Genomic DNA, 14,720 nt, shown 5'->3' on the forward strand with positions numbered 1-14,720 from the left:
TCTCCAACTCCATTGAGACACACCCATGTGTCATGTGCAGGGGTGTGCGTGCTTCCCTCCTGGCTCTGATTTCTCATGTGCAGGGGTGCCATGTTAGTTTATTAGGGACTTTGGGCTTCATTTTCCGTAAAGTTGCTTGTAAATATTGGTAGTTGTGGGTTGTGATTTTTTTGGACTTGTTCCGAAAGTGTTAATTATGTCATGGACCCCCAAATATTGTTATTGGTCCCTATTAACCCCATCTGGAAATGTTTTGTGCCAGGAATACTCAATATCAGTTTTGTGGTGTTAGAATGTTAAAATATATATTCAGAATATTCCACATTTTATTTAAAAATGTAAAGGTATATTCTGTGATTTCGATTAATTCAAATATGTTTTTTTGTTGTTTTTCACACTATAGAGTGTGGTGACTATAGTTCCTCCCTGTCCCCAGTTAACCCCTGGGTCAAAAACACTTTTTGACTAGAGAGCCCTTGGTGCACGTGCTGTTGGCCTGTTGCGTGTCGCCCACTGTAAAGCGTGTGCATGTGCACATCTTGTGACTGAGGCGGACCGGGGGGGTTTCCAAATCACTGAATGCTCCTTTAAATAGCCCATGTACAGTATGAAAGTGCTCATGTGGCGCTCGGGTGGCACAGTGGTAAAGTCCCTGCTCACCACCACGGAGGTTGTGGGTTAGAATCCACCATGGCCCGTGTTCGGATGAGGGAAGCCGGGTCGGGAGTGTGATATCGGTCACTGCATGTACTCCTATGGGCTGGGGGGCGGCACCTGTCAGCAGGGTGGGAGGTGTAGGTCAGAGGGCTCTACATCCTCCCGGTGGGGCCTCCTCCCTGGCAGGTGAGTCGGTGGTATACAGCAATATTGTCAACACAGAAATGTGTGGGGAGGAATCAATTGGAATAACGACTAATTTGGGAAATTGAGAAAAGTGTAGTAAAAAAAAGTGCTCATGTGGCCTATAGGCTAGTCACTTTTTTTAGGCTTGTTTTCCTAGACCTGGTTGCTTATTTCTCTCACCATCTGGCAACACTTTTGATGCATCTCAATGTTTCATGAGGATTGACTCTTCACAAGTGCTTACAGGTAAGAGACGATAAAAACATTTTTTACAAATAAAAGTAGACTACGTCGAAGCCAAGGGTATTTTTTACATACTTTACAACAGCTTTTAAAAATATATTTGTGTCTGTCTATGGGTGAAAAGGATTTAATTTCTCAATGAGAGATCTTCTCAAAAAACTTTCCCAATATTTATTCATACCAAATCCTACATACATTGCATTTTGTAAGCTAATTTCACTCTGTCTCTATCAATCAAGAAAATATCAATGCATACTTTTCCAGACATTACAGAGCATTGGTTTAACAGTTAAGTTAAACCAATAAGTAAAAGATGAATTCATGTTGTAAAATGGAAATTTCGTGCTGGGAAAAGTCAGCTGATTAGTTGTGCGTGTGTGCATAGAGTATTGCCTTGGTGATATGTTGTTCTTTGTGTTTTGTGTTGGTGTTGAACAGACTTATGAAGACAAATATCCCTTTGGGGACAATAAAGATTATTATTATTATTATTATTATTATTAGGTTCCCAATGGTACCTTCTTTGAGAACCCCTGCTATGTTAATGTGGTGTCCGTGTGCATTACAGGTTTCTCTGGTTTTCTAACTACACACAGACATGATCGAGCCTGTCCCCCAGCACGCACTGCAGACACATCCTAAACCAGACCTGGACCACAGGCGCCCAATCAAACGGGCCATCCTCAAAGTAAGAGTGGGTTCTTCCTTTAGCTTCGGTTTCTACTCTAAAAAAGTGAGGAGCATCGTACATATATCGTACTCTAAACAAACATTAAAAGTCCAAGGGCTGTATTTTGCGTGTCTTAAGTACCAGGTCTTATTACTTAACTTAAGACCTGGAGGCGTGGTCAATGGTCTTTGGCCACTCAGAATAGCCAAATGGCATTGATCACGCCTCCAGGTCTTAAGTTAAGTAATAAGACCTGGTACTTAAGACACGCAAAATACAGCCCCAAGACTTGGCTGCCACATGATGTCACGTTTAGTGCTCTAAACCAAGGGTTTTCAACAGGTGGTCCGTGGACCACTGGTGGTCCATGACAGTATTGCATGTGGTCCCTGACCATGCATATAGTAGTGTATTTCACTCAGTGAACTGAATGATCTGATGATGACATCAATTAAGTAGCAGGACAACAGATTCCACAGAAAAGGGAGTTAGAATCTCAAGAAGGGGAAGTGCACCGGAATGCCTGATTGAGTCATTATTAGGAAATGTGTATAATAATCATGTGTCTGCTCACTCATACAAATTAGAAAACGTGATTTAATGGAAGGTTGGATACAGTTACTGAATGGAATACGGGTAACCATGGAAGGAATAGATCAGTGCTCTGGACGGCTTGATCTAATTTGTTGTGCATATTGTGCAACAAATAAAATGTAATTTCAAGCTTTTTTCTCCCACACCACGCCTGTTAATATACATATGATTTAAACATATTTTAATACATTTAATGAATGTATTTTATTTATGTTTGCAATAAAACCTAAAACTCCTGTACCAACTGTAAATGTAAACATGTTTGCAAATAACCATGGTCGTCCTTTAAAAGAGTACAGTGCTGGAGCATGGAGGCGAATCTCTATTGGGAGAGAGTTCCACAGGGTGGGGTTCTACCACACTAAAAGCTCTGTTCCCCAAGGTACCAAAACAACTATCTTAGCCCATATCCCCTCCCAACACACCAGTGGTCCCCAGGTTGATTCTTAGTCAGGGTTGTGGTCCCTCGTTCACAATAAGTTGAAAACCCCTGTCTGAACAAACATTAGAAAGTCTTGGCTGTTAGTTACTCTGTTAATCAAGTGATTTTCTTTTTTTCTTTTTATAATTTTTATCCCACGATTTTGTAACCCATTTTTAAAGTATATATAAATGATAAAGTATAACACAAATCATTTGACTAGAACTTTCCAGAAAACAGAGAAAAAGAAATAAGGAACTGAAATAGTTATTCTAAGTATTTGTCTCATCAGCAATCACTTTCCAGCAAACAGAGAACTGAGATAAAGAAATACAGAAGTATTTATCTCATCAGAAATCACTGATGGTGAAGAAAGAGAACATGGAAAGACACTTGCGGATAAACCACACGTCATTTGACTCACCATGCCAGCTTATATTTTTCCACAGTAGACAAATATACTAGAAAGCTATGAGGAACTGAAATGTAAAACATTTGCCATATGAAGTGCAATCATCATTATGTTAATCAAAAATAATATATTTTTAATTATCTCTAAAATATGTAGCACACTAGCATAGACACTATAGGCACATTACAAGTCCACGTGTTAGTCATTTGGGTTTCTGGTAAGATTATTGACCAGTTATTTGTCTGTGACAAAAATAAAATATTGATCAAAATGTCCATCACAAGCTGGCATGGTGATGACCCCTGAGTATGATGTATGTCAGCTGGAGCCGACACCATACTGGTGCTTCTACCTGCCTCACACCGGTATGCCTGAGAGTGAAAATGTAAAATAGTGTTTGAGAACCACTTGCCCGAGGTTGCCATGGCACCCTCATTGAGAAACCCTGCTATAGAGTGCATGTGGTGTACATTACAGGTGTTTCTGTTGTTTCAACTCCACAGTCATGAGCCTGTCTGAGGAGAGAGAGGCCGATGAGTGGAATGAGTCTGCATCATGTCTGTCCTTGAAGAGTGACCAGTCTATGGGTGTGCCGTTTAACTTCAGGAAAGAACCCTCTCCATCAGACGTAACCGTAAAGTAAGATCAAACAACTTTCCTTTTGTGTATTTAAATGAATGTTTAGGGGGTGCCCTAACACCATAAACCATAACCCTGTTACGGGATGACTCATCAGATTATCTGCATGTTCACAGAGAACGTTGGAGTGGTTGTGTTGGGACAGAGGAGCTGTTCCGGTGTGATTTGTGTGAGGAGGTTCTGAGCGGTCCGGTCTCTATCCCCTGTGGACACTGGTTCTGCAGTCGGTGTGCAGCAGGACACCATGCCTGTCCCCAGTGTGCAGACACATGCAAAACCACACCTGGACCACAGGCGCCCAGTCAGAAGAGCTGTCCTCAAAGTATGGATTCTACTTTTAAGTTTAGCTTTTGTTTCTACTCACACCCGTGTGAAGTGAGGGGCGCTCTTATCATCAACATCATCATGCATCATCTCATACTGGCCAATCAGAATGCCTGTTGACACAAATTTACGTAATATTTGGCGGACATTTGACCTAATTTCTTCTTTCATTGTCGATGGCAAATATTGAGACATGTAGAGTCAAAAGCTATATATAGGAGGCCCTAAAAAATCAAGGATAGTTTGTTCTTTTTTTGAGGGACGCTAGCCCGTCCAATAGGATACATGGCTTTCCAAAATTATGTCATACAGTAGGCCAGCCAAGCTATGGACTTTAATGTTTGTTTAGAGCCTAATTATGAATGTCCCATCCCAGCCAAGTCTATGGACTTTAATGTTTGTTTAGGGTAAATTCACATAACATGTCATCTCGCTGATATAAATACATCTTGTAATAAATGTATTACCGACATGATAGCAACACATGCCCCCACAAATCGGGGCGCCCCTCACTTCACATGAGTGTGATTTTGTTTCAGTCATGGATCTTCAACAGGCGGTTACTACAGGGGGGTGCTAAATCTTTATATGATATATAGTAACCTTTTTGACTACCCCGTATAGTGATGATTTGATTGGCTGAGCACGAAATGTGATGTATGATGATGTATGATAATAAGAGCGACCCTCACTTCACACAAGTGTGATTTTTTTCATAATGAGCACTTTAACCCAGCATCCCGTATTCTGGGGCATTCGCTGGAAGGATTGCTCCACTATGATCAGTGTCAGCTGGAGCTGACACTGGTGTTTCTACCTGCCTCACACTGGTATATGCCTGAGAGTGAAAATGTACAACGTAAAATAGGTGCTGTAAATGAAAATATGTACAGGGGTTCCCTGAGCCTATGAGTTTGAGAACCACTTGCCCGAGGCTGCCATGGCACCCTCATTGAGAAACCCTGCTATAGAGTTCATGTGGTGTTCATTACAGGTGTTTCTGTTGTTTCAACTCCACAGTCATGAGCCTGTCTGAGGAGAGAGAAGCCGATGAGTGGAATGAGTCTGCATCATGTCTGTCCTTGAAGAGTGACCAGTCTATGGGTGTGCCGTTTAACTTCAGGAAAGAACCCTCTCCATCAGACATAACCGTAAAGTAAGATCAAACAACTTTCCTTTAGTGTATTTAAATGAATGTTTAGGGGGTGACCTAACACCATATAGACCATAACCCTGTTACGGGATGACTCATCAGATTATCTGCATGTTCACAGAGAACGTTGGAGTGGTTGTGTTGGGACAGAGGAGCTGTTCCTGTCTGAGGAGAGAGAGGCCGATGAGTGGAATGAGTCTGCATCATGTCTGTCCTTGAAGAGTGACCAGTCTATGGGTGTTCCGTTTAACTTCAGGAAAGAACCCGCTCCATCAGACATAACCGTAAAGTAAGATCAAACAACTTTCCTTTAGTGTATTTAAATGAATGTTTAGGGGGTGCCCTAACACCGTAAACCATAACCCTGTTACGGGATGACTCATCAGATTATCTGTATGTTCACAGAGAACGTTGGAGTGGTTGTGTTGGGACAGAGGAGCTGTTCCAGTGTGCTTTGTGTGAGGAGGTTCTGAGCGGTCCGGTCTCTATCCCCTGTGGACACTGGTTCTGCAGTCGGTGTGCAGCAGGACACCATGCCTGTCCCCAGTGTGCAGACACATCCAAAACCACACCTGGACCACAGGTGTCCAGTCACAAGAGCTGTCCTCAAAGTAAGACTGGGATTCTCCCTTTAGCTTTTGTTCCTACTCTTAAAAACAAAAATCAAACAAACAAAAAAAAGGGATATGTCTTTTTTCATATTTTTCTTTATAATACTCCCTGGCCTGTTAGCCACTTGAACCCTATAAAGTCCCTATTCTGGGGCAAACCTACAAGCTCACAACATTGTGAGCTTGTAGATCTGCTATTTTCCACAAAGACATTTGGTGTTGATGGAAAAACGCTGACAGGGACATTGTATAGAACTCTGGGGATTGTCAGTCACCTAAGTATTTAGGATTCAAGATGATTTAACATAATTGTCCTGCCTTCTGTTGGATGTTGACTCATTGGAAGATTGTAAGAGCAGACTATGTTTTTATAGCATGCAGTAATATAAATTAAACCTTTTGTGTAATTCATGGTTATTCTCCTCTAACAACAGATGAGAGTCTGGAGGATGTAAGCGATTATCGGATCAGTCTGAAAAGCAGGCTGGAGTTTGTGAATGAAGATCTTGTTGAAACAGGGACTACAGCCCCCTTAAGCAGGATCTACACAGAGCTCTACATCACCGAGGGAGAGAGTGAAGGGGTTAATCCACAACATGAGGTGTGGCAGCTTGAGACTGCATCCAAGATGGAAGCCCTATTTGACGTTGCAATCAGCTGTTTAAACGTCTTTAAACCCTCACCCAGCCGGAAGAGCCCCATCAAAACAGTTCTGACGAAGGGAATCGCTGGCATCGGGAAAACATTCGCTGTGCGCAAGTTCGCTCTGGACTGGGCAGAGGGCCTGGCCAATCAAGATGTCAATCTTCTTATTCTGCTGTCGTTCCGAGAGCTGAACTTGATTCGTGATGGTCAGTGGAGTTTTCTCATGCTGATCCATATCTTCCATCCAGAGTTGAAGAAGATCACAGCAGACATGCTTGCCCTCTGGAAGGTTTTGTTCATCTTTGATGGTCTCGATGAAAGCAGGCTTTCGCTCAATTTCCAGTGCATTGACATCATTTCTGATGTCACACAGACATCCTCGATGGACCTGGTGCTGACGAACCTCATCAGGGGGAAACTCCTCCCCTCAGCTCTCATCTGGATAACTTCCCGACCTGCCGCAGCCAACCAGATCCCTGCTAAATGCATTGACATGGTTACGGAAGTGCGTGGATTCAACGATCCACAGAAAGAGGAGTACTTCAGGAAAAGATTCAGTGATGAGAACCTGGCCACCAGAATCATCTCGCACATCAAGGCACCAAGGAGCCTCTATATCATGTGTCACATTCCAGTGTTCTGTTGGATCACGGCCATTGTTCTGGAGGACATGATGCTGAGGACAGACGTGAGCGAAGAGCTGCCCACGACCCTGACTAGGATGTACTGCTACTTCCTGCTCATTCTCACAAAGAGGATGAAGCAGAAGTATGATGCAAGAGCTGAGGTGAATCGACAGGAGCCCACAGAGAGTGACTGGGGAGTTCTTCTGAAGCTGGCGAGGCTGGCATTTGAACATCTGAAGAAAGGCAACCTTGTGTTTTATCAAGAAGACCTGCACCAATGTGGCCTTGACGTCACAGATGCGTCTGTGTATTCAGGGGTTTGCACAGAGATCTTCAAAAGAGAATGCGTGTTCCTCCAGAGAAGTGTCTACTGCTTTGTTCACCTGAGTATTCAGGAGTTTCTCGCTGCAGTGTACCTGTTTCATTGCTATGTGAACAAGAACATGAAAGTGCTGAGGACCTTCTTGGAAGAGCAGGAAGATTTGTTGTGGGAGAGCTACTATGAAGGTTCCCTTGATGACTTCCTGAGAAGAGCCATGCTCAAAACTTTGAAGTGTGAAAATGGCTGCATGGACCTCTTCATCCGCTTCCTTCATGGTCTCTCACTTGAATCCAACTTGAATCCTTTAGTAGGCCTGCTGGGCTTGACAGAGCACAGTCCGGAAAGCATCCAGAAATCGATCGACAACCTGAAGAGTTTGAACACTTGCGATGCCTCTCCTGACAGATACATCAACACCTTTCACTGTCTGATGGAGATGAATGACCACTCAGTGTTCCGGGAGATTCAACGGTACCTGAAGACGGAGACCAGAACAGAGAAGAAGCTCTCTGAGACTCACTGCTCGGCCCTGGCCTACATGCTGCAGATGTCAGAGGAGGTCCTGGATGTGTTGGACCTGATGTCACACAACACATCAAGGGAGGGGCGGTGGAGACTGGTCCCAGCTGTGAGGAACTGCATAATCGCTCGGTTAGTTCAGCTAAGTTCACTTCAATTCCTTTTATTGTCATTACAGATGCAGCACATTTGAAATTTTGCAATCCTAGAGTCAAATAAGAAGAAAGATAAATACAAAGGAATAACTTAGGAGAAATAGACATTTTAAGTTTATTGGCTTTTCCATCTTTTACCCATTCTTTTTGAATGGTGGTTAGTTTCTGTGAATCAAACTGAGATTAATCACTGATCACTCTATTATCACAGACTTGTTGGCTGCAGACTGACAGAGAGACATTGGGAGGTCGTGGCCGCTGCCCTCAGGTCAAAGTCATCTCATCTGAGAGAGTTGGACGTAAGCGATAACGATCTGCTGGATTCCGGCGTAAACCTTCTCTCTGCTGGACTCAGCAGTCCTCACTGCAGACTGGACGTGCTTAGGTTTGTTGAGCTCTTCTGGTCCTGTCTTTGTAGAATAAAGGTCCTTTCAGACGGGCAGCGTCTGACCTGCCTAGTAATTCATTTTCAATGAGAGGCGTGTGTTTATTTTGGATGCGCAGAGAAGTTGAGGGCCGACAACGCAAGCGTATTTACGTTGGCGCGGTCACGTGAAATTGTCGTGCGTGTGCTTGTTTCGTGCACTTGCCTGCGGCTTACTAGACCTGGATTGTGTTGAGCTTTTTTTACGATACGCGTTCCGCAGACCTGGAGCAGACCTGTCTGATCCAGGCGACAATGTCTGCGTCACACGCTCCCCGTTTTATTGTACTTGTATAGTTGTATACACAATGATGTTGCAGTGAATAAAAGCAATGCAAATATTGTTTTAGTACAGCCTGCCTGCTTTCACAATGTATTCTTCGACTACAGATTGGTTGGCTGTGAACTGAATGCGACCCACTGCAAAGTCTTGGCCTCAGTTCTGAGCTCTAAACTGTGCCACTTGAGAGAGCTGAATTTGAGTTATAACCATTTAGAGGATTTGGGGGTCAATCTCCTCTCAGCTGGACTACAGAGTCTACACTGTAGAATAGCTGTTCTCAGGTCAGTTTAATTTGCCCAAATGGGTAAAACAAAATGCACTGATTATATTAACAGTTTAGCACATTGACTTATGTAACTGAGATACAATATTTATTGTTGATTGTTGATTAATCTTAGACCTGCTTGTTACGATAGGCAGGGAGGGTAGGACCCAAATGCAGGACAAGAGCAGGAATGTTCAAAATAAATGATTTATTAAGCAGAAGGCAGTTCAGCTTACAAACAAAAGTCAGGACAATCCAAAAAGCAAAAACTCTTCCTAAAGGGGCACAACACAGGAAACAGAAAAGCAAACCTTTCGAAGATCAAATCGGAAACTTCCAATAAATGCAGAACCTCTCAGAAATACAAAAACACTTGGAACTTGGAACTCAGGACAGCTCGGGGACAAGGAAGTATGATCTGACAGTTTGTTTCTGAAATGAGTCCAGTCTTATAGGGAGCAGGGTAATTGCAGGAGTGTTCACAGGTGTGGAATGGGCATGGCACTGTAGGGCTGAAGAGGGGGTGGAAACAGGTGTGTTGACAATGACTGAGAGAAGGAATGGAGAGTGGGAGTGGCTGACAAGGAAAACATGGTCTGTAGTGGGACAGACCATGACAGTACCTCCCTCTCAAGGGACGGCTACCAGACGTCCCACCACGCTGGCCTGGAGCACAGAGCAGGGTGGGTGGAGGGGGCCTGGAGGAGGGGAACTGAAGCTGAGCAGGTGATGTCAGGTGGGCGGCCAGGATGCTGGGACGAGGAGTCAGGCGGACGGCCTGGGACGAGACAGATGAGGCGTAGTCTGGCGGACGGCCTGGAGGCAGAGACGAGGTGGCGTCATCGGGTGGACGACCGGGAGGCCGAGACGACAGAGATGAGGCGACGTCCGGTGGGCGACCAGGGGGCTGAGACGAGGCGGAGGTGTCGTCCGGTGGACGACCAGGGGGCTGAGACGAGGCGGAGGTGTCGTCCGGTGGTCGGCCAGGAGGCCGAGACGAAGCAGAAGACACTGCAGGCGACGCCAGGAAAGCCACAGGCAGAGGCAGGGGAGCCGTAGGGTATGTTAGGGAAGCTGCAGCCGGAGGGCCGGGCAGCGGAGGGCCGGGCAGCAGAGGGCCGGGCCGCGGAGGGCCGGGCAGTGGAGGGCCGGGCCGCGGAGGGCCGGGCCGCGGAGGGCCGGGCCGCGGAGGGCCGGGCAGCGGAGGGCCGGGCAGCGGAGGGCCGGTCCGCAGAGGGCCGGGCAGCAGAGGGCCGGGCCGCGGAGGGCCGGGCAGCGGAGGGCCGGGCAGCGGAGGGCCTGGCCGCGGAGGGCCGGGCCGGGGAGGGCCGGGCAGCGGAGGGCCGGGCAGCGGAGGGCCGGGCAGCGGAGGGCCGGGCAGCGGAGGGCCGGGCAGCGGAGGGCCGGGCCGCGGAGGGCCGGGCAGCGGAGGGCCGGGCCGCGGAGGGCCGGGCAGCGGAGGGCCGGGCAGCGGAGGGCCGGGCCGCGGAGGGCCAGGCATGCTGGGCGGCGGGGAGCCGGGCAGCGGAGGGCCAGGCATGCTGGGCGGCGGGGAGCCGGGCAGCGGAGGGCCGGGCAGCGGAGTGCCAGGCAGCAGAGAGCCGGGCAGCGGAGTGCCAGGCAGCAGAGGGCCGGGCAGTGGAGTGCCAGGCAGCAGAGAGCCGGGCAGCGGAGTGCCAGGCAGCAGAGAGCCGGGCAGCGGAGTGCCAGGCAGCAGAGAGCCGGGCAGCGGAGTGCCAGGCAGCAGAGAGCCGGGCAGCGGAGTGCCAGGCAGCAGAGAGCCGGGCAGCGGAGTGCCAGGCAGCAGAGAGCCGGGCAGCGGAGGGCCGGGCAGCGGAGGGCCGGGCAGCGGAGGGCCGGGCAGCGGAGTGCCAGGCAGCAGAGGGCCGGGCAGCAGAGAGCCGGGCAGCGGAGTGCCGGGCAGCGGAGGGCCAGGCAGCGGAGGGCCAGGCAGCGGAGGGCCGGGCAGCGGAGTGCCAGGCAGGTTGGGTGAGGAAGTGGGCTGAAGAGCAGGGGTGACCGGAGCGACCTCTTCAGAGGGTAACTGAGGAAACGGTGCACCCCTACTCTCCCACCGGAAGAAAGCCGTATATTGGGCAAATGCCCGATTCTGCCTCCAATATTTGGCCAGTTGAGTGAGGAACTGAGGATCCTCATAAAAAATCTCCTTTGTTACACCAAAGTCCTTGTGTGAAAAGGGTAGGCTGGGCTGGTGGCTACTGGCCATGGTTGACAGCCTCAGCAGCTCACTGACAGAAACACTGGCAAAAAATCAAAAACTAAACAATGCAAAAAAGAAAACTTGTCCGCTGGGTCCAGAATGGTCAGATCATTCTGTTACGATAGGCAGGGAGGGTAGGACCCAAATGCAGGACAAGAGCAGGAATGTTCAAAATAAATGATTTATTAAGCAGAAGGCAGTTCAGCTTACAAACAAAAGTCAGGACAATCCAAAAAGCAAAAACTCTTCCTAAAGGGGCACAACACAGGAAACAGAAAAGCAAACCTTTCGAAGATCAAATCGGAAACTTCCAATAAATGCAGAACCTCTCAGAAATACAAAAACACTTGGAACTTGGAACTCAGGACAGCTCGGGGACAAGGAAGTATGATCTGACAGTTTGTTTCTGAAATGAGTCCAGTCTTATAGGGAGCAGGGTAATTGCAGGAGTGTTCACAGGTGTGGAATGGGCATGGCACTGTAGGGCTGAAGAGGGGGTGGAAACAGGTGTGTTGACAATGACTGAGAGAAGGAATGGAGAGTGGGAGTGGCTGACAAGGAAAACATGGTCTGTAGTGGGACAGACCATGACACTGCTAACTAGTGATTTGTTGTGTATATAGATTGAGTCACTGTTGGTTGTCAGCGAAGAGCTGTGAAGCCATGGCAGCCATTCTAAGCTCTGAACCTTCGCATTTGAGAGAGTTGGACGTCAGTTACAACAACCTACAGGATTTGGGAATACTGTTGCTGTGTGTTGGACTGAGGAGTCCAAATTGTGTACTGGAGACACTAAGGTGAAGAATATATGTTTACTCTTGTGCAAAGACATGCTGACTCAACTTCATTTGACCATTTGTTTACGATTTCTTTTTTTTTCTTCTCTGCAGGCTGTGTGGTTGTCTGGTCACAGAGGAAGGGTGTTCTTCTCTGGCCATAGCTCTGAGAGCCAACCCCTCCCATTTAAGAGAGCTGAACATAAGCAACAATAACCCAGGATGTTCTGGTGTGACTCGGCTCTCTGCTGGACTGGAGGATCCACACTGGAGACTGGAGACACTCACGTTAGTCATTGCTGTAGACACGTGTTTCCAACCAGTGTTAATTCTGTCGACTAAAACTGGAAAGAAAAATCAAAACTTTCAACTACACTTTCAACTGTGCTTCTCAGTCTGCCACGCCCCCTAGCCTTTCCTACAGACGAATCCGCCGAGCGGCAACCATAACTGCAGTATCTAGCCGCAATAATGAGAGCCGATTGACACCGCAATTATGATTGCACCCAGGGCAGCTCTCCGTGGATTCGTCTATAACTTGTTGAGCACACTGCACCCATTAATAGACACAATACAAAAAAAGTTAAATAAATAAATAATAATATTGAATGATGTTATTTAATATAATCTAAAGAATCGGCTCCTATAATAACTGTTTTTCTGTGTTCTCACCCCTACAGTGTGGACCATGGAGGAGAGCACCATGTTAAACCGGAACTCCTCAGAAGATGTGAGCAGCATGTGTTGACTAGTGTTCAGGGTTATAACTAACTAATAATTACAAAAAGTAGTTTTTAGTTGCAAAATGTATAGCTTTGCAAAAATAAAAACGACAACTGCATTGCTTTTACAAAACTAATCAAATTAACTAGAAACCTAGAGAAAATGTCCTTAGTTTCAAAAAGAGCAACAAAAAAAAAGGTCACAACTTGTTGTGGTGCGACACGTTGTGAGGTTGTAGATATGCTATTTTTTGCTCTTTTTCTGACCCTGTTGAATGTAACCTCTAACTGAATAGACTATTACAATAAAAAACGAACAAAAACTAAGTCATAATGAAATATAAAATAAACGCACACAGAGACATACACGCATGCACGCACACATGCGCGCGCGTGTGCGCACACACACACACACACACACACAAACATCCCCAGACTTGTATGCCTTGTAGACTGGAACGAGACAAATGCTTGTATAGCGAATGATGGTTTATTGACTGTGTGTCTTGTTCTGCCCATCAGACGCCTGTCCTCTCACATTGGACCCAAACACAGCCTACCGACACATGTCTCTGTCTGATGGGAACAGGAAGGTGTCATGGGAAACAGAGGAGCAGCCGTATCCCCATCATCCAGACAGATTTGACTCCAGGTCGCAGGTTCTGTGCATTGAGGGCCTGACTGGACGCCACTACTGGGAGGTAGAGTGGAGTCAGTGGGTGTCCATCGCCGCCACATCCAGACGAATCAGAAGGTTAGGGCGGGGTACAGACAGCGAGCTTGGCTACTATGGCGGGTCTTGGAGACTGGAATGCTCTCCTGCCAGTTACATTGCCTGTCATAATGGGAAGGACCATCTCATCCCAGTACCCCCCTCTGGCTCCAACAGGGTCGGAGTGTATCTGGACTGGCCTGCTGGAACCCTGTCCTTCTACAGAGTCTCCTCTGACATGCTGACACACCTGTATACCTTCCAGTGCGCATTCACTGAACCCCTCTACCCTGGGTTCTGGGTTGAGTGGTCAGGCACCTCAGTGTCTCTGTGTGAGGTCCAACAAAATGGTTAAATTGGGCACTTGCAAGTTGCAACACACCTGCACTGAGTTGAGTAGTGAGTGGAACACACCTGCACAGATTGCAGAAGGCCTTCAAAAAGCACTCATTTGGTGCAATTGTTCATTATTTGTTACTTTGGTTGAATTTGTTTTTCTTTGTTTCTATTTTAGCTTATCGCCATCATTGTTTCCATCATATCATCTTTATTATGTCCATGTCAATAAATAAGAACTGTTCCATTTTATCCATCTGGTCCAATGCTCTTAATACTTTGATTGGTATTCTGGTGTCGAGCCCATACAAACTTAACAGTAACACTACTATACCATTACCTACACTACTTATATCTATAAGTGGGCAGACCTCACTAGATTTCCATTCCCAAGTGTGCACAATAGTTCAGTTGACAATAGCCAATCTACAAGCTCAGAACGCATCGCAATGTGACGCATTGGTTGAGTGCTTGTAGATCGGAAGTGTACTAGTGATGAGATAAAGTATCATATAGACCTGCACATAGAAGTGTATGTAAGACAACACATTAGGTATTGGTCGGATTTGGTACATAATCTGGCTAGTGGCTAGTACACTACATAGACATTTAGTACCATGTTTCTCAAAGTAGTGTCCAGGGACCGTCAGGTGTTCTAAATAGACCCTTAAATCCAAACCACACCAAAGGGGACAAAACGGTTTTTAAGGTAGACCACACAAATGCAACCACACAAATGCAACTCATTGCAACTCAATCGAGTTGCATTGGTGTGGTTTAGGTTTACTTTAAACCTAAACCCGA

The 14,720-nt window shown here is 46.6% G+C and overlaps 1 protein-coding gene across 8 annotated transcripts; it reads left to right on the top strand.

The window, feature by feature from the left end:
• The first annotated feature begins 589 nt into the window (after nt 1-589).
• Nucleotides 590-14,168, top strand: LOC310855576 (NACHT, LRR and PYD domains-containing protein 3-like). Of its 8 annotated transcripts, XM_083760632.1 has the most exons (15): nt 591-843; nt 1,001-1,089; nt 1,655-1,774; nt 3,687-3,822; nt 3,939-4,144; nt 5,167-5,302; nt 5,421-5,588; nt 5,705-5,910; nt 6,345-8,154; nt 8,389-8,562; nt 8,992-9,165; nt 11,994-12,167; nt 12,261-12,434; nt 12,827-12,876; nt 13,391-14,168. In XM_083760632.1, the coding sequence occupies exons 4-15, from the start codon at nt 3,689-3,691 to the stop codon at nt 13,933-13,935; spliced, it is 3,951 nt and encodes a 1,316-aa protein (XP_083616758.1). In that variant the 5' UTR covers nt 591-843; nt 1,001-1,089; nt 1,655-1,774; nt 3,687-3,688; the 3' UTR covers nt 13,936-14,168. The 8 variants fall into 8 exon arrangements, with proteins under 8 accessions (XP_083616763.1, XP_083616758.1, XP_083616756.1 ...); XM_083760630.1 differs by having other exon boundaries at nt 591-1,089; XM_083760635.1 differs by having other exon boundaries at nt 591-1,089; nt 5,167-5,297; nt 5,452-5,588.
• The last annotated feature ends 552 nt before the right edge of the window (nt 14,169-14,720 follow it).

The sequence above is a fragment of the Protomyctophum parallelum genome (genome assembly GCF_964188405.1).
Source record: "Protomyctophum parallelum genome assembly, chromosome: 3".
NCBI classification, from domain to species: Eukaryota; Metazoa; Chordata; class Actinopteri; order Myctophiformes; family Myctophidae; genus Protomyctophum; species Protomyctophum parallelum.

What these genes read in the sequence shown, in the direction of transcription:
- LOC310855576 (XM_083760630.1), top strand. Translation starts at nt 3,689, where the DNA reads ATGAGCCTGTCTGAGGAGAGAGAGGCCGATGAGTGGAATGAGTCTGCA. An exon ending in CCATCAGACATAACCGTAAA is followed by an intron (nt 5,303 to 5,420) that starts GTAAGATCAAAC and finishes GCATGTTCACAG; the next exon opens with AGAACGTTGGAGTGGTTGTG. An exon ending in TCACAAGAGCTGTCCTCAAA is followed by an intron (nt 5,911 to 6,344) that starts GTAAGACTGGGA and finishes CTCTAACAACAG; the next exon opens with ATGAGAGTCTGGAGGATGTA.